The following is a 21,349-nucleotide window of genomic DNA, read 5'->3' on the forward strand; positions in this document are numbered from 1 at the left end:
TTAAAAAAGAAAAGGGAAAAGGACCTTTTTGGCCAAAATATTTTTGTGATGACAAAGAATTAATACCATCAATTGGCAAATGTCTAAATAATTTTTCCTTTTTCCTATCTTAACTTTATTTTATTTTTGTTTGTTTGTCTCCATTCATTAGACTATGAGCTCTCTGAAATATTGAGTGGCTTTTTGTTGTTGTTGGTGGTGTTTTGCTTTTTTATCCTCTGTGTTTAAAATAATACTTGACACAAAGGAAGCATTTAATAAATGTTTGTTGAATTTTAAAAAAAATATGATGATGGTACCTAGGAAAGACCCAACCTGAAAAACCCCAGTCCCAAGGTTCTTCCCTGAAGTTCCATTGAGCATGACAGGCACCAGAAGGCAGGAACAGAGACACAAAACTCACAGGATCATTTCAGCATTAACCAATTGGTGGCTGTTTTGAAAGAGAAATAATGATTATCATGAACTAAGCATATAATCTGGAGTAATAGAAACTTGACTTGAATTTGCTCAGTCTACTTAGTACTCAAGTGACCTTGAGGTAGTTGCTTCTCCTTTTCCTCATCTTTCAAATTTGAATTCTGGACTGGTCAATCTCTAAGTTATACTCCAAATCTAAATTCTATGATGTTCAAAATTGGCTCAAAGAGGAAATAACACACACATTCAATTGGGTACAGAAATCATTCTTACCTTACAAGAAAGTAGGAAAGGAAAGGGGATTAGAGAATAGGAATGTTCATAGAAAGAAATGCAGATTGGGGGAGACAGAGTCAAAAGCAAAACAAATTTGAGGAGATACAGGGCAAAAGGAGAGGGAAAGTGGGAAAAATAGGGGAAACTAGGATGGGGGGAAATACAGTTAACAATCAACTGTGAAAAATTTTTTGAAGTTTCTCTGATAAAGACCTCATCTCTTAAATATATATATATATATATATATATATATATATATATGTATATATATGTCAGATTTATAAGAGTAAGTCATTCCCCAATTGATAAATAATAAAAAAATGAACAATAAGTTTTCAGTTGAAGTAATTAAAATTGTTTAGAGCTATATGGGGAAATGTTTTAGATCACTGCTGTTTAGTAAAATGCAGGTCAAAGTGGCTCTGAGGTACTATATACCTATTAGATTGGCTAATAGGATAGAAAGGGAAAATGGCAGATAATGGAAGGGCAGATAAGTGGCAGACAATGTAAAACTGAATCACTGGTTCATCATTTGTGAAGTTGGGAACCAATTCAGCCTTGTGGGGAGCTATTTAGAACTATGTCCAAAAATCTATAAATTTATGCACATCCTTTGGCCTAGCAATACCACTATGAGGTCTGAATCACAAAAGAGATTTTAGAAAAAGAGGAAAAGGATCTGTATGTACAAAAATGTTTAAAGAAACTTTTCCAGTGGCAAAAAACTGGAAATTGAGAGGATGACTATTAATTAGGTAATGGTTAAATGAGTTATGACATATGATTCTTATGGAATACTGTTGCTCTATACAAAATGCTGAGGTGAATGCTCTCAGGAAAACAAGGAGACACATAAATTGATGCAAAATTAAATGAGGAGAACATTGTAACACAGTAGCAGCCATATTATATAATAATTTGATATGAATAACATGGCCATTCTCAGTAATATAATGATTCAAGACAATTTGGAAAAATTTATGATGAAAAATGCTATCCATTCCCAGAAAAAAAACTGATGGAATCTGAATATAGATCTAAGCATATATATATTTTTTACTTTAATATACTTTCATTTTTGTTTTGGTCTATGTTTTCTTTTCCAACATTGCTAAAAATAGAAAAATGTTTTGCATGTATATACAGATCTAACCTATGTCAAATTGCTTGCCATCTCAATGAGAGGAATGGGGGTATAGAGAGGATTTGGAATTCAATTTAAAAAATATTGAAAATGATCTATAAAATTAGGGGGAGGAATAAAATAATGAATTTAAGTCCTACAAAGTCCATTCAGTGGACTGACAATTGCTGGGGGTTGAAATAAGAAGCATCACAGTAAAAGGCATTCTGAGTTTATTATCAGAGTACAGCTTAAACTACCCACCCAATCACATACACATCTCTTCAAGCATTCATTCATTCAATAAAGATTTATTGAACACCTACATTCATACTCATCCTTGACTAAAAAATGTAGAGGAGTCAAAAAGAGCCTGGTTCATTCATATAAACAGTCCCATATACAGAAATTGACCACAACTATGGGGACAGAATTTAATGTGTCACTAAGAATTTTGATACAAATTACACGAGCAAAAATTCATTGAGGCACTATTACAGGGTAAGCTAAATAGAGGAGGAAAGGCAGAATCCTTCAGTCCACAGGATTAATTGATAAATTCTTTTTTTGGTTTACAAGAAGTTCTCTAACAGATATTTCAGCTCAACCAAAGATCTGGGAATAATAGAAGGAAGGAGCATTGTCGTCCTAGAATCCAGATATACAATATATACATTGATCAGGAATCACTCTAGGAAAGAAAGTCAGAGAAGAACCTCAAGTTATAAATTAGCCCTTCACATTCCCCCTCCAAAAACCCCAAATCTTGCTGCCTTAATTCTTATTTCAATTTACAAAAAAAGGAACATGAAGGTACAAAAGTCTTTAGATTAGGGATTATAAAAATTTAAGATTTGGGGTAGGGGAAGGAATCCAGTTATGCTTAAATCTGAATAGGGATTATTTAGTGACAAAAGGAATGTTATCTATTATAACAACTTTGGAGTAGTGAGCTTTTGAAAACTCATAAATACTATGGATTCTTGGGGAAGACATCATCACTCTTCTCTATCTCTCCAACAATGTAAATGGATGGGTTTGCTAAAGAATGAGATCTGTCTCTGACTCCGAATCCAGGGTCCTCTGTGCTGCAAACACATCACCTTTCTCAACACTTTGAAATTTGTTAGGAAAAGGAGGTGATCTGATCTTTGCTTGGGTCAAGGGAGCTGGCAGAGTGTCAGCATTATGAAGGGATCAGGGGGTGATTTCTTGCCTCAAGAAAGATGGACAGAGAGATCAGGACAGAAGCATATTCTAGGATGTAGAAGGGGGGAATTTTAATGCTAGGAGTTTGGGGAGGAAGCAGTGGGAAATCAAAAGATTCTATAACTCCTACAAGACTAGCAGATCTTACCATAAATTCATCAATATGACTTCAAGGGACTCATTATACTTACAGTGTCTTTTAGGGTTAACTTTATTATCCATATCTTGAGTTCTGGGTATTTCAATGAGATGAGATAAATGTAGTAGGGAATGCTGAACAAGTTAGGGAGCTTTTAGTCCAGGCATGTTTCTCTGGGTCTAGAGGATTTGCTTAACCTCCTTCCCTCTCTACTCCAGGTAATATAGGACCAAAGCCAGATACCTTTGGAGCTGACACTCATCACCTTGAGTTTGGGTCTGTCTTTTCCTGCTTGGTCTTTCTACTCCCCGATATCTCTCTTGTCTCACTCTCCAGTGCTCTAGTCTCACTCTCTAGTACTCACTCTCCAGTAACCTCTCTTCTCCTATCAACAGCCTCCTGTGCCTTGTCTTTCTTCTCTCCCACTGTAGAGGCCACTCAAGTGAGCCTGGGGTCAAGAGGCCAGTTATGGTAAAAAAAACTTAAGCTCTGGTGACCCTTGAGTTGAAAGCTTCCACAGAACTCTGATTTGATAACACAATTGCATCATTCGTGGCCTCACTGTTTGATAAGCCCTGATTCCGAACTTCTTGACCTGGGTCATATCCTGCTGGGTTAATTCATGCCCATAACAAAGTTACATCATTGTTTTTATCCTGTATGCTAATTTTGTGGTTTTCTTCTGTAAGAACTGTTAGATGTTTTCAATAAACTGGCTCTGTCAGATGCCCTGCTGACACTCCCCACCCGGGTGTATGCATGTTTCTGTTCTCTCCTGAGCTGAATGGATCCACTGCTGGTCAGGGGATTGCAATATCCCACTGTGGGACTCGCCTGTCATTCACTCCCCTGTGGGAGTGGGGCTTGTCTATCATTCACTCCTCTCATCCCTCCAACCTCATCCTCTGAAATCTCTGGTCCCTCTTCCTTCCTGCCCATTCCTGCCTTGGCCAGGCTCTCATTTCAGTCTTCAGTCTCCTCACAGCTCACACACCTGGAGGCACAGTAATACTACTACCTCTACCTCTCTGGACACTGCTCAGAACTATGGGTGGTTCTGTTTGATTTCATCATAAAGACAACAGAAAGGAGATATGGGGTAATTCCTGCTATGTTGACTCCTGAGGAAGGAGGCCAAAGTGGAGAAGATATGGAGTCCTGAGCTCCTATATTTGTCATTTGAGAAGGAACCTGGTCTCCTAGGACAGGAAAGGAGAACTTCACAAATGGGGCTATTCCAAAGACACATCTCTATACATAATGTAGCATAACACTGACTTTGGTTCATTCACTTCTTTGCTCTAGTTTCCTTTTACTTTTCTGTAATATGACATGGTTTAACTATATGATGACTTCCAAGATCCCTCCCAGCTCCAAATGCAATGACTTCCAGGACCTGTGAGGTCAGGAAGGGTAGAGGCTTTGGGGGAAGAGGGACTGAAACCAGTCTGATATGGAATAGAGAAATGTATCTCCTATGGGGGATGAGTCAGACCACAGGACCATTGATTAGGAGAGGTATGAGTGAACAATAAGCTATTAATACAATGACAGAGGAGAAAAGAGACAAAGAAATGAGAGAGACAGAAAATGAGACAGAGAGAGAAAGTCAGAAGCACACAGTGAGACACAGAGAGATGAAGAGAAAAACCAACCCTCTTCTTTCTGTAGTCAGTAAGGAAATGACTGGGACACATGGGTGAGGAGACCTCAGATCCCCGACTTCAAAACCCAGCCCATATCTGGTGACCTTAACAGAGCCCTCAGCTACCACTTTGCTTCCCCCTCCTACCCTTTAGTTAAGGCATCTGAATCAGAGGAGCCAAAAAGAATCCCATGGCTGGGGCTCCTAGACTCAAACATTTAAAATGAACAGACTTGGGTCTCTAACACAGTGCAGTTTGGTTGTTGAAGATGGGAGGGAGAAAAATGGAGACAGGAAGAAGAAGGGACTAAAAAAAAGAAGACAACCCCTCTCCAGACCAGTCCTATTCTGTGTGCTTGGCAAGGATTAAATAATCAGGGGAAAGAAAGGAGCAAGAAAAGGGGATGAGTAGAGAGTTTAAGCTCAGAGAGCATCCATACCTGGGAATGGACTTGTACAAATCTTTCCCATTGCACACATACAGCACTTCATTATGCCAGGGCAGAATGCATCATCTTCACAGCTGATTGTTTGGAATAGTATTAAACACCTGGTCAACACAGGTGCACATTTTCCTGGTTTTTCTGGATTAGATAAATCAAGGTAATGGAATGTCAGAAAGTTCAACATTTACAAAAATCTCCCCCTCACCCAATCGAGGCTTGATTTGAAACATTCAGCTCTTTCCCTGCTGAGCTTCTAGACTTTTAACATTTCTCTCTAGGTCCAGGAAACCTGACACAGCTATAGTCCAGAGCTTCAACACTTTCCATATGTGTAACCCTCCTTTCATTCCTGCTTGGAAAGCTTCTGGGACAGACTGTTCTGCTCAGGATTAGACGTTAAAAGCATTATTATCCTTCATTTTTATTGATGAAGAAGCCAAGACTCCAGAGTTTATGGACTCATAAAAACAAGACTCAAGATATCCTGATGCAAAGAACAGTAAACTCCACTAGAACATGCTGTCTTCTAGTGAAAGAGACAGTGACAGAATGACAATATCAGTAGAGTTGGGAAAGAGGAGGCAGAAAATGAGAAAGAGGTTGAGATGGAAACAGAAATAGAGTGATGGAGAAAGATACTGTGCTAGGAACAAGATAAAGAAACTAGAGATAAAGAATGTTTGAGAGTGAGAATAAACCAAATGGTGAGACAGAGATACACAGAGCCTGAGAATGAAATTTGGAATCCTAAAACCTTAGATATTTTTCTACCAGCAACCCCATTGGGGTTGGGCCATGAGGGACCTTGAGAGTCTTAGATCATCTAGGAAACTTTCATCTTTGTCCAGAGGGTCCATACTTCCTATTCCACAAAGCTTAGCCTTGGTAGGACAGAGGGACTTTCTCAATCCTGTAAACTAGCCCAAACCCTGACATCACCTATGTCTTCATTTGATGACCCAGATGAAGTCAAGGTCATAAAGGTTAGTAGTAATTTGGGGAAGAAAATGCTGCTGGGCTTCATAGTGATAAATGGAGTCACTATGTGACTGGTTCAAGGACCTGGTTTTATATCCACCTCACTGGATGTGATCCTCAGAGAATTGCATCACTACTGGTCTTTATGCTTTTGGGGGGGGGAGAATTCACAAGTAGAAAGCTTTGGCCCTGAATTGAAGAGTCCTGGAGTCCCGAAATGTTAACAGTCTTTTTCTCTTCTGAGGCCCAAGAGGAAGGGATGGGACTGGAATTATTGGGAAGGAGATAAAGGAGAGACATGGGCCAAGTCAAACAATCTTTAGGAGTAGAGTTCACATTTTTGTTCATTTTTCATGAAAAACGCTTTGATTTGGTTTGAATTCAAAGCATCTAGGTCAGAAATGAATAACATTAAACAACTCATTTCTGTCCTCTGGGACTCAGTTTTCTCATTGGTCAAGGTGGTCCCTTCCAGCCCCAGAGCTAGGATTCTTTTTTTCAATAAGGTACCTTCTAATTCTAATCCTATCCTTCAGTGGTCAACAATTTATACAAGTTAAGGGTTTTCATATGTTTATTGGGTGTCCTTTTTGTACTAGAGCTAGTTAAATCATCTTTTGCTAACTATTGAGCTCTGATTATCTTATTTCATCCTAACATGGAAAAAATACTAATAAGTTTTGAGACCTAAGTCAAGTACCCCAATCCATTGCAGATGAGATTTAGATCTTGCCTTGATGATAGAGCATGAGTATTCCTGGTATTATGACACTCCAATGTTCACTGGTTCAGGGGACCAATGATGAAACATGTTATCACCTCCTGACAGAGAGGTGAGAGACCCCACAGAAAGAAAGATAATGTGTAGATATAAGTATAGATAGAGATAAAAATGGATAGAGTTGAAGATATAAATATGGGTGTAGATATAGATTTAGATATACACATACACAAAAACATACACATTCATATTTATCCATATATACATCTAGTCATGGTCCTTGTATGAATTTATTTTTTAACTATGTTTATTTCTTACTTTTTTCCTCTTTAATTTCATTTTTCTTTGTGGAGAGTAATAGGACTGGAGGATGGAAAAAGCATTGGTTAAAAAACAGGGCCATTTAAACTGTTTACAACATACAAAGAAAACAGAAAGATGCTTAGAAGGAAAGACAGGGGGTGGCTAGGTGGCACAGTGGATAAAGCACCGGCCCTGGAGTCAGGAGTACCTGGGTTCAAATTTGGTCTCAGACACTTAATAATTACCTAGCCATATGGCCTTGGGCAAACCACTTAATCCCATTGCCTTGCAAAAAAAAAACCTAAAAAAAGAAGGAAAGACAGACAAATAGGACAACGTGTAACCGCATATAGAATTTATTAAACACTTTAAAAAATCAAGTAGATTGCAATATAAATTCGTAATTTTAAATAGAATTTCTTTTTTATTTTTAACTGTACATGAAAATAATACTTTTTGTGTGTTCAGGTTCTAAATATTTATAAAAAACATATATCTGCTATCTGATTTTACAACACTCCCTCTACAAATTTTACATGAACACATCTATAGCAGGAGCCCAGCCATGTGTTCTAATCTTATCTCTGTTGACATGGAACATATCAATAAACTGCTTTGGTTTCCAGTAATAGCATCTCCTCTGTTTACTTCATTATGAGATAATGATTATGAAATGTTTTTGAAATGTCATTTCCAATGAGATTTAAACAAGAATTTGGCAACAAAACAGGCTAAGCTCATGGGCCAGGTTAGTGGCATAGAAGGATTTGTAAATGAGAGTGATCTATGTCTGATCAAGCTGGCTTCTATAGTTGTATCAAGAACTCAGAATGGCTGACCAATGTGGAGTTCTTTTCCATATTCAACGTCTATTTGCCTGTATTAAAGTAGATTATGGAATGAAAGGCAGAATGACAGTGAATAGAGAGCTTCCATCAGAGGAGTCAGAGACAGTAGGAAGGCAGAAGAATAGGAAGCAGAAGAGGGAACTCCCTACCACCTCCCCCCCCCCCAAATTCCACCTCCAAATATATCTAAAAAAAGGTTCCAGACTAGAACTTGATGTTGAAATCCAGAAAAAGTAACAGGGAGTTATTTGTTTAGCTCAGGTTAGCATAGGAAGATATCGAGATTAAGGATTAGCTCTATCCAGAAGCACACAACAAATTGAGAACTGCAGAGTCTAATGAAAAACACCAGATCAAGAGGAGGTTTCAGACCCATTTAGGAGCATTGAATGCAGAGGACTGGAACAGGTACTAACTGGAAATATTAAAATCCACTACCCAGTTCTGGGTCACCAAGACCAGATGTCAACCAGGACCACACTGGGAAAGAGACCAGCACCAGGTGATGGTTCTCCCAGGGTATACAGCCCTCCTCAGGAACAGAGTAGAGTCTCAGAGACAGTTTCTAGCCCAGACTGTACCCTACAGAGGAATGACCAGGCAAAGAATCCTCTGAGAAAGGGAATCCTATAATTCTTTCACTCAAAACCAGAAGATAAAAATCACCAATCCTGCCAAAATGAAATTCTTTAAAAAAAGTAGATTACTAGGGGAAGCTAGGTGGCACAGTGGATAGAGCACTGGCCCTGGAGTCAGGAATACCTCAGACACTTAATAATTGCCTGGCTGTATGACCTTGGGCAAGTCATGTAACCCCATTGCTTTAAATAAATAAAAAAAAATTTAAAGTAGTTTACTGAGGGTGGAACCAATATGGTGGAGTAAAGGCAGGAATTCCCAGAAACTTGCTCTGCCCAAAACTCCAAAAGCCATCAAATTATGACTTTAGCCAAAATCTAGAGGGGCAGAACCCACAGAAAGACTGAGGGATACAATTTACCAGTTCAAGACAACTTAGAAGTTCTGCAGGAAAGGTCTGTTCTACTAGGACCAGGAGTTGGAAAAAGCTGCAGTGCAGCCCTAGCAGCTGCACAGCTGCAGCTGCACTGCAATATATTGGGGCAGGGTGCCTGGGTCCATGGCAGAGGGAGTGATTTCCAGACCTCTTGGTCCAAGGATCATCAGGAACAGCCAGAAGGGGTAGTGAGGGAACTCTGCCCTACCAGAGTGAGTGCAGAGTGGAGCTCTGAGATCAGAGCTGCCCTGAGAGTGAGAACCTGTAGCAGGAATCAGGGAAGCCAGCCTGCACATCCAGAGCTCTCAGCCCATTGACAGTAAGAGGGTTGGGGGAGACTGCAGAGGTCTCTATGCTCTCCCTGGGACAGGACTCTGCTGTTTGTCCACACTCAGATTCAAGTTGCAGTCTGGGCCCCTACAGCACCACCATAACTAAGCATGGACCATCCTCACAGCTCCAGAGCAGAGGGGAGGGCCTGAACATATGCAAGAGAGCAGTCAGAGCCTTTCATAAGACCTTGGAGGAATTAAGATCCCTGTGGGTTGTCCCAAAAAAACCCAAAGCCTTGGAAGTGTGGGAAATCAGTCATAGGCTGAGGAAATGAGCAAACAACAGAGAAAGAAGAATATGACAATAGAAAATTGCTTTGGTCCCATGGAAGACCAAAATACATACTCAGATGATGACAAAACCAAAGCTTCTATATCCAAAACCTCCAAGAGAAATAGAAAATGGGCTCAGACTATGGATGAACTCAAAAGACTATGAAAAGCAATTAAGGGAGGTAGAGGAAAAATTGGGAGGAGAAATGAGAGAAATGAAGATAAATCATGAAAACCAAGTCAGTAACCTGGTGAAAGAAATACAAACAAATACTGAAGAAAATAACATATTAAAAATCATGTTTAGGGGGCGGGGCCAAGATGGCAACAAGAAGGGATCGAGTCTTAGGAGCTCTCTGATAAAATTCATCAGCTAAGGACTCTAACTAAAATTTCGAGAGACAGAACCCACAAAGGGACCCAGTGAGGCAGTTCTCCTACTCAACGTAACCTGGAAAAGAGCAGAAAGGCTCTGTTCCCCGGGTCAGAGAGGCAGCCCACCAGAGGGGTGGCCCACCAGAGCCAAAGAACCTCAGCCTCCCGGAGGCAGCCCCAGGGCACTGGGGGTCTCAGCTCACAGCAGCGGGGGAGTCTCCTGAGCTGCACCCCGAGGAGCACCGGGCACAAAGTGGGGGAACAGCGGGGGACCTCTGCCACAGTGAGCACGTGGAGCCCAGCCCTCAGGGCACACAGCAAGCAGCATCTTCTTTCCCCAGCCCTGATCCAGGAAACAGAAGCAGGCAGAGCCGGTAAGCAGGAGGCCCCAGGGCATGAGCCCATTGAGCTGAGGGAGGGGAGTGAAGAGAGACTGCCTAGCTCTGTCCTCTGCCCCTGAAACAGGACTCTGGGGCTCTGACCACATTCAGATCCTGACCACAGTCTAGGCCCCCCCATAGAACAGCAGCCCCCCCCCCCCACATCAGCCCCTTGGCAGAGGGGGGCACTTATGGTCATTCACAGACCAGGAGGGAGGACAGAGCCTCACACACTGAGATCCTTGTGGGAGTGTCCCAAAAGCTCAAGAAACACCCCAAACCAGGCCCAGGCTGGGAAAATGAGCAGGCAGAGAAACAAAAAGAAGACTATTGAGAAATATTTTGCAAATGAGCCCAAGAAGGACCAAAATCCTCAGTCTGAAGATGAGGAAGCACAAGGTCCTGCATCTAAAGACTCCAAGAAAAACAGAAATTGGGCTCAGGCTATGACAGAGCTCAAAAAAGACTTTGAAAATCAAATGAGGGAGTTAGAAGAAAAACTGGGAAAAGAAAGGAGAGAGATGCAGGAAAAACATGAAAATGAAGTCAGCAGCTTAGTCAAGGAAATCCAAAAAAATGCTGAAGAAAATAGCATGCTAAAAACCAGCTTAGGTCAAATGGATAGAACAGTTCAAAAAGTTATTGAGGAGAAGAATGCTTTAAAAAGCAAAATTGGCCAGATGTAAAAAGAGATAGGAAAACTCTCTGAGGAGAACAAATCCTTCAGACAAAGAATAGAATTCAGGGAGATTGATGGATTTACCAGAAATCAGGAATCAATACTTCAAAACCAAAAAAATGAAAAATTAGAAGAAAATGTGAAATATCTCATTGAAAAAACAACTGATATGGAAAACAGACTTAGGAAAGATAATTTAAAAATTATTGGAATACCTGAAAGTCATGATCAGGAAAAGAGCCTTGACATCATTTTCAAAGAATTACTACAGGAAAATTGCCCTGATATTCTAGAAGCAGAGGGCAAAATAGAAATGGAGAGAATCCACCGATCCCCCAGAGAAAGAGATCCCAAAAAACCAACCCCTAGGAATATTATAGCCAAGTTCCAGAACTCCCAAGTCAAAGAGAAAATATTACAAGCAGCCAGAAGGACACAGTTCAAATATTGTGGAGCTGCAGTCAGGACTCACAGGACTTAGCAGCAACTACATTGGAAGCTCGTAGGGCTTGGAATACAATATACTGGAAGGCAAAAGAGCTTAGAATGCAGCCAAGAATGAACTACCCAGCAAGGCTGAATGTCCTTTTCCAGGGAAAAAGATGGACTTTCAATGAACTAGGGGAATTTCAAAGGTTCCTTTTGGAATGGCCAGAGATGAACAGAAGGTTTGATCTTCAGATACAGGAACCCAGGTGAAGCATGGAGATTGGAGGAGAGGGGGGAAATATGAGGGACTTAATGAGGATGAACTGCATGTATTCCTGCATAGAAAAATGACACTGATAATACTCATATGAGCCTTCTCAGTTAATAGAGCAGGTAGAGAGAGCTTTTATAGTTGAAGCACAGGAGAAAGCTGAATTCGAAGATAAAATATGGTGTAAAAATGGAGTCAATAGAAAAAAAAGGGAAATGGAATGGGAGAAAGAAAAAGGAGGGGGGAATAGTCCAAGATATTTCACATAAGATTTTTTTTTATTACAATGAGCTATTGCAATGATATGGAAGGGGGGAGGCAAGAGGGAATGAGGGAAACTTTGCTCTCATTAGAGATGGCTAGGAGAGGAAACAGCAAATATACTCAATGGGGTATAGACATCTGGAGTAAGAAGGAGGGGGGAGCAGGAGGAAGGGGTGGGGATGTGAATAAAGGAGGAGAGGATGGACCATGGGGGGAGAGTGGCCAGATATAACACATTTTCTTTCTTACTTCTTGCAAGGGGCTGGGAATGGAAGGCCTGCCCAGGACCACAGGGCCAGGTGGATTCTGGGCCTAAGGGGTGGTATGGGGGCTCAGGGCTTCTTGTCCCTAGCACCAGGGATCTGTCTGCTGCACCACTCAGCGACCCTACAGCATACAGCAGAGTCAGAGTGAAAGGAGAGAGAAAATAGAGTACATGGTAGTGGAGAAATAAGAAAGGAGGGAGTTGCGATCAGCAATGGCAATGGTGGAAAAATACGGAAGTAACTTTTGTGATGGACTTATCATAAAGAATGAGATCCACCCATGACAGAGTTGTTGGTGTTGGGACAAAGACTCAAGCACATTTTTTGTTATGATTATTTGCGGGAGGGTGCAGGGCAAGTAGGGCTGGATGGCCTGCCTGGGGCCACATAGCGGGGTGATCTTTGGGTGTCTGGGGCCGTATTTGGACCCAAGGTGCACATGGCTCAAGGGCCAATGCTCTGTCACCCAGCCACCCATACTATTATTACTATTTTATTTTATTTTGGGTCTTTTTTTTTCTTTCTTTTGTTTTTTTGGTTTTTGCAGGGCAGTGGGGATCGGGTGGCTTGCATGTCACATGGCTGGGTGATTGTTGGGTTTATGAGGCTGGATGTGGACTCAGGTGCTCGTGGCTCCAGGGCTATTGCTTCATCCATTACGCCACCTGGCCATACCTACAATTATTACTATTATTATTTTTTTATTTTAATTTTTTTCCTCTCCCCTTTACTTTTTTCGCCCAAACAAGTCTATCTATATTCATGGGGGAGGAGGAGGGGTATTTTGTTTACTTGTAAATAAGAATATTTTATTACTTTAAAAAAATTCATAAAAATGAGAATAAAAATAAATTAAAAAAAAACATGTTTAGGCCAAATGGAAAAAGTAACACAAGAGGCAAATGAGGAGACTGCCTTAAAAAGAAGTATTGGCCATCTGTAAAAGGAGATAAAAAAAATTCTCTGAAGAAAATAACTCCATCAAATGCAGAATGGAACTAAAGGAAGCTGAAAACTTTGTGAGAAGTCAGGAAGAAATAAAACTATACAAAAATAAATCAAAAATTGGAAGAAAGTGTGAAATATCTCATTGGAAAAGCAATCAACCTAGAAAACAGATCCAGAAGAAATAAATTAAAAATTATTGGTCTACCTGAAAGTCACAACCAGGAAAAGAGCCCAGACTTCATTTTTCAAGAATACAGCAAAATTGCTCTGAGATCCTAGAAGCAGAGGACAAAATAAGAGAGTGAGGGAATTCACCGATCACCTCCTGAAAGAGATCCCAAAAGAAAAACTTCCAGGAATATCATAGCCAAACTCCAAAACTCCCAAGTCAAAGAGAAAATATTAAAAGCTGCCAGAAACAAGAAATTCAACTACCGTGGCTCTATAGTAAGGATTACACAGGATCTGGAAGCATGTACATTAAGGGTTTGTAGGGCTTGTAATATGATATTCCAAAAGACAAAAGATATTGGTTTACAACCAAGAATCAAGTACCCAGCAAAACTGAACATCCTCTTTCAGGGGAAAAGATGGACTTTCAATGAAACAGGGGACTTTTAAACTTTCCAGTTGAAACAACCAGAGCTGAACAGAAAGTTTGATCTCTAAGTACATGACTCAGGTGAACCATAGAGGGGGTCAACAAGAAGGACTAATTATGAGGAACTTAATGATGCTGAACTGCTTGTATTCCTGCATGGGAAGAAGATACTGATAATTCATATGAACTTTCTTATTCATAAGAGCAGTTAGAAGGAACATATATAGACTAGAAACAGGAAGGAGCTGAATACAATGGTATAACAGTAAAAAGATGGAGTCAATAGGTGATAAGGGAAGGTACTTGGAGGAAGAGAAATGAGAGGAAAAAGGGGCTAAGATATTTCACATAAGAGTCAAGAAAATAATGGAGTGGAACAGGGGTAGGTGAGGGGAAATAAGTGAGTTTTAATTTTCATCAGAAATATCAGAGAAGAAATAACATACACACTTAATAGGGTATAGAAATCTATCTTACCCAGAGAAAAATGAGAGGAAAGGGATGGGATAAGGGGGAACGGGGGGAGGGAAGGGGGGAGTAGGTAATAGAAGAGAAGGGAGATTTTGGGAGAGGGTATTCAGATACAGCACACTTCTGAGCAGGGACAGCATGAAAGGAGAGAGAGAAAATGGAATTAATGAGAGAGAGGAGGAATAGAGTGGAGGGAAATACAGCTAGTGATAGCACTGTGGGAAAAATATTGAAGCAACTTCTCTGGTGGACTTAGGATAAAGAAAGCAACTCATCCCAGAGACAGAGCCATTGGAATCTGAATACAGACTGAAGTATACTTGTTTTTCTCTCTCACTATTCTTGAGGTTTCTCATCTTTGGGTGGGGGGGGAAGGAGGTTTATGATTATTCTCACAACAAGATTATTGTAACAATACAAAATAAACAAAAAAGTAAAAAAAATTTTAAAGTACAGCAATAAAACAAAAGAAAAAATTAAAAAAAAAGATTTGTGATGGAAAATGCCATCCACATTCAAAGAGAGAACTATCAAAGCATTTTATTTTTTATTTTTAAAAGTCTATTTTATATTTTTTCTTTCTCATGTTTTTTCCTTTGTGGTCTAATTCTTCTTTCACAGAATAACTAATAGGGAAGTGTTTAATATGATTGTGCTATATATAACCTATATCAATTACTCATGTTCATGGGGAAGGGGTATAGGCAAGGTAGAGTGGTATAAAAATGGGGAAAGTTTTACAAAAAAGTTTTACAAAGTTTTCAAAAGTTTTACAAAAAGATAAATGTTGAAAACTATCCTTACATGTAATTGAAAAAAATAAGTTTAAATAAAAAGTAGATTACTGAACTCTAAATTTGACCTTGAAGGCAATGGCAACTAATGTCTTGCACAAAAGGAAGTGGGACAACTGGGTGGCAAAGAAGATAGAATATTACACTGAATCAGAAAAACCTGAATTCAAAGCCTGCCTCAGATACCTTTCAGCTAGCTTACCCCCAGCTAACCACTTTTTGTCTTTTCTAGCCTCCATTTCCTCATCAGTAAAATGGGGACAATAATAAATGCTTACTTCCCAGGGTTATTGGTAGGATCACATGAGATAACATACATAAAGTTCTTTGTGAACCTTCAAGCTCTATATAAATCGCAGATGTTATTTTTATGAGACCAAACACAAAGAAGAGAGTCCAAGAGGGGTCATGTGGCCTAGACTTCCTGAATGTCTTGAGTACAACTTGGGATTCTACCAGTCCCTCAGAGAACTTTGGAAAATTCTTTTTCATCTCTGGGTCTTAGTTTCTTATCTGTATAAATGACAAGTTGAACTTGTCTCTTAGACAGCTAGCTCTTGCAATCTATGATTTACAGGTTAATCCTCATACCTGGTCCAGGGCCACTAGCAAACAAATCAGTGTTTTCTCTGGCTCATTAATGCCCTCACCTGAGGATATAATTTTTTTTTTTGCAAGGCAAATGGGGTTAAGTGGCTTGTCCAAGGCCACACAGCTAGGTAATTATTAAGTGTTTGAGACAGGATTTGAACCCAGGTACTCCTGACTCCAGGGCCGGTGCTTTATCCATTGCGCCACCTAGCCACCCTCAGGAAAATTTCTAATGTAAAACATCCATATCTTGAGTTTCCACATATGTTATTAATAACATGTTTTCCCACAAAGATCTTTGAGAGACTATTCGGATACTCAATATGGAACTGATTACCATTTCCTCTACCACAGAATCTGAAAAGCACACACCAGACCCCAAAACTCAAACAAATATAAGAAACATAGCAACTTATTGGTCCAATTACCCTTATTAGATTCCACAAAAGATAAAGACATACTATGAGGATCAAGTGCCAGTCATTTGTCTCATTTGCCCAAAAAACTCTAAGAAATACACAGGTTATTGTCAAGATCCAGACCTCCTGTTCTGCCCCAGCATGACTTTAGACCTTCAGCTCCACCTTCTGTCCAGCGGTGCCTTTGTCCTCCTCCAAGAAGCGGAGATTTTATCCCTCCAGTACCTGCTGCCTGGATCTCAAACTCAGAAACTCTTGAACTCAAGTTTACCAGTAAATTTAACCCTGATAGCTAAAAACAACCATTTGTCATCATTGCTAATCTCTGCCTGTGCTCAGAAAAGGAAACAGAAATGCAAAAACAAAAAAAAAATAAACACACACCCCAATAATTGGAAAGTCTAGGAAACCTATATAAGGCTCATGTCTCTCTTTGTCATGTGATTCTGCCTTAAGTCACTTCAGGGAGAAATGATAACTTCTATATCTGCTTACTGTAGTCTAGAAATCCAGGAGAGACAAAGTGGGAGAAAAGGAGATCCCCTCCCCCAAAGCCGAGGGTCGTTTCTCCTCTGAGAGGCCACAGAGGGAGGCAGCACCTCTAAATAAGTGTCTATTTTTCTAAGTCCCAGTCAACCAATAATCCTGGTATAATTCTGTAACCATAATCTAGTCAGAGGAATTCAATATGTCCTCCCAGCAAGGACAGGCCTATGAAATTTTTATGAAATGTGCCCCTTTCCTCCAACTGTCTATATCCTATAATATTAGGTGAATTGGAAAAACCAGTGAAAATTTATCAGGGAGGGCCTACAGCTGGCAATCTATGATTCAAAATTCTAAGGCAGAGGTTGTATAAATGTCTTCAAAAGATTTTCCCCCAACACTGTCCACCCTAACAGCAACATGGGGGTGATGTTCAACCTTGATGGACTCACTCATTCCATCAGTACAACATTCGGGGACAATTTGGGGCTGTCTGCAATAGAGAGTGCCATCTGTATTCAGATAAAGAGCTGTGGAGTTTGAACAGATTTCAAGGACTATTCCCTATAATTTAGAAAAAAAAACCCAATATCTTATTGTCTGATCTTGTTATCTCTAAGACTTTTTGTTTCTTCCTTAAGGATATGATTTCTCTCTCATCACACTCAATTTGGACCAATGTACAACATAGAAACAAAGTAGACTGACAGATTGCTTTCCATGGGGGGGGGTAAGATTGGGGGAAAAACTGTAAAACTCACAAACTCAAATCTTTAATTAAAAAAAAATATTTTTTCCCATACTAAGTTCTGCTACCTTACAAAAATGCCCAAGGAAAGAACCATCTCCTTAATCCAAACCCTCTAAGTTACATAAAAAGAAAATTCAGAAAGAGAGTCTTCATTCATTGGAACTTAGATTTCTTCAGACCAGGTCTTCAGGCTCCACAGGGCAATAATATTGTTCAGTCAAAAAAAAAAAAACCTGAGAACTACAACCAATCAGAGGTGTCTGATGACTTCAAATTGTTAGACACAGGTGCCCAAGTCATAAATCAATTAGACAACAGATATTTTATGTGCCCACAAGTGTTAATTACACCAACCAATCACAGGAAGGAATAATATTGATTAGAAATGAATTCTTTGGGGGGGCAGAGAAAAGAAAAGTCAATGTGGTGGCTTTTCAAATTAGATCCCTTCTCAATTACTAACAACTACAAAGCCTTCATTATTCACTTTTTCCTCTTCTGAGAAAATGAAAAAACTGTGATTTCACAACCCCCTGCAAAAAAGTGCCCATTTCCTGGGTAGATTGACCCCTTCTCTTGCCCCTTCCTGCCTCCATTTCCAAGGAAGAATAGGGAAAGATCTCTCTTCCTGCAAACTCTCTAGAGATCAAGTTTTATCATGGATCTTGTAGCTGAATTGAAATCAAGAGATCTTCTAATCTAGATCCTTTATTTTTTAGATGAGGAAAATGAGGTCCAAGGTGTTTGTCCAAAGTCATAGAGCCAGCTAATGGTTATATGAATCAGACACTAGAATCACTAGTTGAATCCTATCTCTTGAAGCAGTTCTTTCTCTAGACATCTGGTCCTGCTCTAGCTACAAATGAATTCATCAGCATCCCTATCCTGGAGGTCAATAATCAGGACAAGTCTGGACAATTTTCAGGGAATTCTACCCTTAATAATGAAGATTGTCACAAGACAGGGATCTCCAGCAAACTTACCGGTACCTCTGGAAACTGCTTATCTTTACATTTACAATTCTAACCTTTTTCTTCTGGCCTTTCTGCTAATGGGTGTAGAAGAGAGAGATGGCTCATTCTGCAACTAAATCTGAAAAAAAGCAAGTGGAAAAGAGCCAGAGGCATGAAGAAACCACAGCCTGAAGGAAATAAATCTGGACTAGAAGTCAAGAGACCTATTTCCCTTCTCAATTCTGGCCCCCATTAGATCCCACTTTCTCTGAACTTCAACTTCTTACTCTATTGCCCTAGTTGAACTTGCAGTGACTATCCTTCAATCTATAAAGAGGAGAGAAGGGAAAGGACCCTCTCCTAAATTGGAAAAGAGGAAGAGGGGTCTGGTACCTGCTTTCTTGTTGACCTTTGGCAAGTCAGGGTTCAGAGCATCCATGTACTTCTTACCACAAAGACATGAGCAACACTTGAGAGTCCCAAGGCAGTCTCTGTCCTTCTCACATTTGTTGGGAGGATTTAACATGGTACATTGATATGTTACCTGTAAACAGGTTCCAAGCTTCCCTATAGATAACTCAGATATAGGTTGACCCAGGTGAGAGACAAGATTCTAGATTTAGAGATTTAGGGATTTAGAGTCAAGCTGGAAGGGAATTTAGAACATGGGTTACAGTAGCTAAAAGTCTCCTGGATTCTCTACAAAATTTCCAGGTGCCTCATCTTTATGGAGTAAGTCTGATACACAATATAACTAGTATCAAAGACAACTCAGAGGAGGGACAGGGTGAAAGGAGAGAGGAAATAGAATAAGTGAGGGTGGGGAGAAATATGAAAGAAAGGAAGGAAAGAAAGAGAAAGAAAGAAAGAAAGAAAGAAAGAAAGAAAGAAAGAAAGAAAGAGAAAAGAAAGGAAGGAAGGAGGGAGGGAGGAAATGAAGAAAGGAAGAAGGAAAGAAGGAAGAAAGAAAGAAAGAGAGAGAAAGAGAAAAAGAGGAAGGAAGGAAGAGTATGTTTACTTAAAGAATTGAAAACAAAAATAATTTTACATAAAAGGCTTCACTAAATCTTATTCTCACAAAAAAAGAAAGAAAAAAAAGACAACTCAGAGCTGGTAATTCTTCCTGGCTTCTTCCCTGGCCTGGCTGAGGAAAGACTGTGGGTATTCTGCCCTTACTTTGACAGGGGATGGTGCTAATTCTTCCCTGTTTGGGAATATTTTGCCTCCCTCTGGCCTAGTGCCCCAGTTGCATAAGAGTGTGGTCTTGAAGTTTGCAAACCTGGGTTCTAGTGCTAGGTTCAACATGTATAGGCCATATGATCATAGACAAAGTCATCTCCTCAGGGACTTCAACTCCACATCTGCAAAATGACTATAAAAAATCCTTGTACTAACCACCTTATAAAGTGATTGTAACATGCCTTGTAAGTTCCTAAAATTATTATACAAATGTGAGTTATGATGATGATTATTCTGATGATAGGAGAAACCCCATCCCCAGGTTTCTATCTTATACTCAGGGTATAATGCTCCTGTTATCACCAAGACCAGACAGAGAAGGCTTGCCCCTTGTCCTTCTTTACCTTGATTCCCTTATACCACCCTCCAAAGGTTGACTTTCGTTCTGATTTGTCCTAGACAATAGTGGCATTTTGTGTGATTTGAGCCTCGATGGCAGACTCAAGGTAGCAAACAAGCCAGGCACTTACAACATTCCTCTCCAAACAAAATTATCAACTCTAATTCTGAAATGGTAGAGTCAACAGAAGGTAGAAAAGAGACATTTTTATAGCCATGACAATTTAGAAAATCACCCCAAAAAGTGTAAGAACTGGACTGGGGTCCACTCCGAGCAGAGGAAGCAGTAACTCCAGTGCTGGGGCTTGTGGCAACTGGACCAGTAGCAATAGTTTCAAAACTCTCAGTTAACTGCTCAGAAAGAGATTAGAGGGGATCTTAAGCTGACACTATGTACAGGAACCTGGTTCGTTGCCCATACACATGGCTCAATTTCATGTCTCAATTCCACAAAAGAGGAGACCGTTAGCATTGAGGCTAAAGGGAGCAGGACCCTTGTCTCAGATCCAGGGACAAAAGAATTGCTGGCTTTGTGGTTGCAGGAAATCAGAGCCCTTTCTTTAGTAAAGATTAGAGTAAATACCAGGAGAGTAGTGACAACATTTCTCCTTTGATCACAGTGCCTTAAAAGCGCTGAAAGCTCACAGATTCCCAGAAGTACCTATGAAAACAGAAGCAAGAAAAAGTCTGAAGCTTGGAACAGTGCCTCACCTCAACCCCCACCCCAGGAACAGAGTCTAGCTAACATAAAGAAAAAAATTAAAAAATTAGGCAGGAAAATGAGCAAAGAAAGGTCTTGAACATGAAAATGACTATGGGGGCAGAACATATCAATACTCAGAAGACAGCAACATGAAAACAGCAAGGCCAAAAAGGAATATAAAACCAATTAGAACTCCTAGAAAAGCTGAATAAATGTTAAGTGTTGTAGAGGAAAAATTGACACTTCACATGTGAATGAAAGATCTAAGATAGAAGAGAAAGACAACTCTGACCCCCAATATTCAATGTTCCCTCCCTTATGAATTAGAGTTATTTATTTCTAAGTCAGTCAAATTTGTCCTACTTAAATGTACCCTGGAGATGTAGGAAATCAAAGCTATGACTCAAAATGTATTTGAAGGCCTAGCAAAGACCAGGGGGAGAACCTGGATCACCCCAAAACTGGGATGTTACCTAGATTTTCAGAATCCCAGGCCTTCAACCCCACTTTGGATGACTTTTCTCCTTATACTCTCTGCTTTTGCCTAGTTAATCAAATGATGCCTTCCCCATTTCACCATCCCTTCTCGAAACTTCTGCTTAAATTTTACCTCTGCCAAAAAGGTTTTTTTGTATTAACTTCATTCCACCGTGCTCATT

At 39.9% G+C, this 21,349-nt stretch overlaps 1 protein-coding gene across 3 annotated transcripts in view; it reads right to left on the reverse strand.

Annotated features, from left to right (window-relative positions):
* Positions 1 to 269: 269 nt before the first annotated feature.
* LOC141515665 (WAP four-disulfide core domain protein 18-like) overlaps positions 270 to 21,349 on the reverse strand; it is a 28,218-nt gene continuing 7,138 nt past the window's right edge. For 2 of the 3 annotated variants that reach the window (XR_012476447.1, XM_074227335.1), the window contains 2 exons: positions 5,256 to 5,399; positions 2,226 to 2,513 (listed from right to left, as the gene is read on the reverse strand). Coding sequence is in view for 2 of the 3 variants with exons in the window: in XM_074227335.1 (XP_074083436.1) it covers positions 2,509 to 2,513; positions 5,256 to 5,399 (149 nt within the window). In the remaining variant the exon portion in view is untranslated. Of the gene's footprint in view, positions 434 to 2,225; positions 2,514 to 5,255; positions 5,400 to 21,349 lie in introns of those variants that run through there. The other variant, XM_074227334.1, reaches the window with a different exon arrangement.

Source organism: Macrotis lagotis, chromosome 1 (genome assembly GCF_037893015.1).
Source record: "Macrotis lagotis isolate mMagLag1 chromosome 1, bilby.v1.9.chrom.fasta, whole genome shotgun sequence".
Taxonomy (NCBI): domain Eukaryota; kingdom Metazoa; phylum Chordata; class Mammalia; order Peramelemorphia; family Peramelidae; genus Macrotis; species Macrotis lagotis.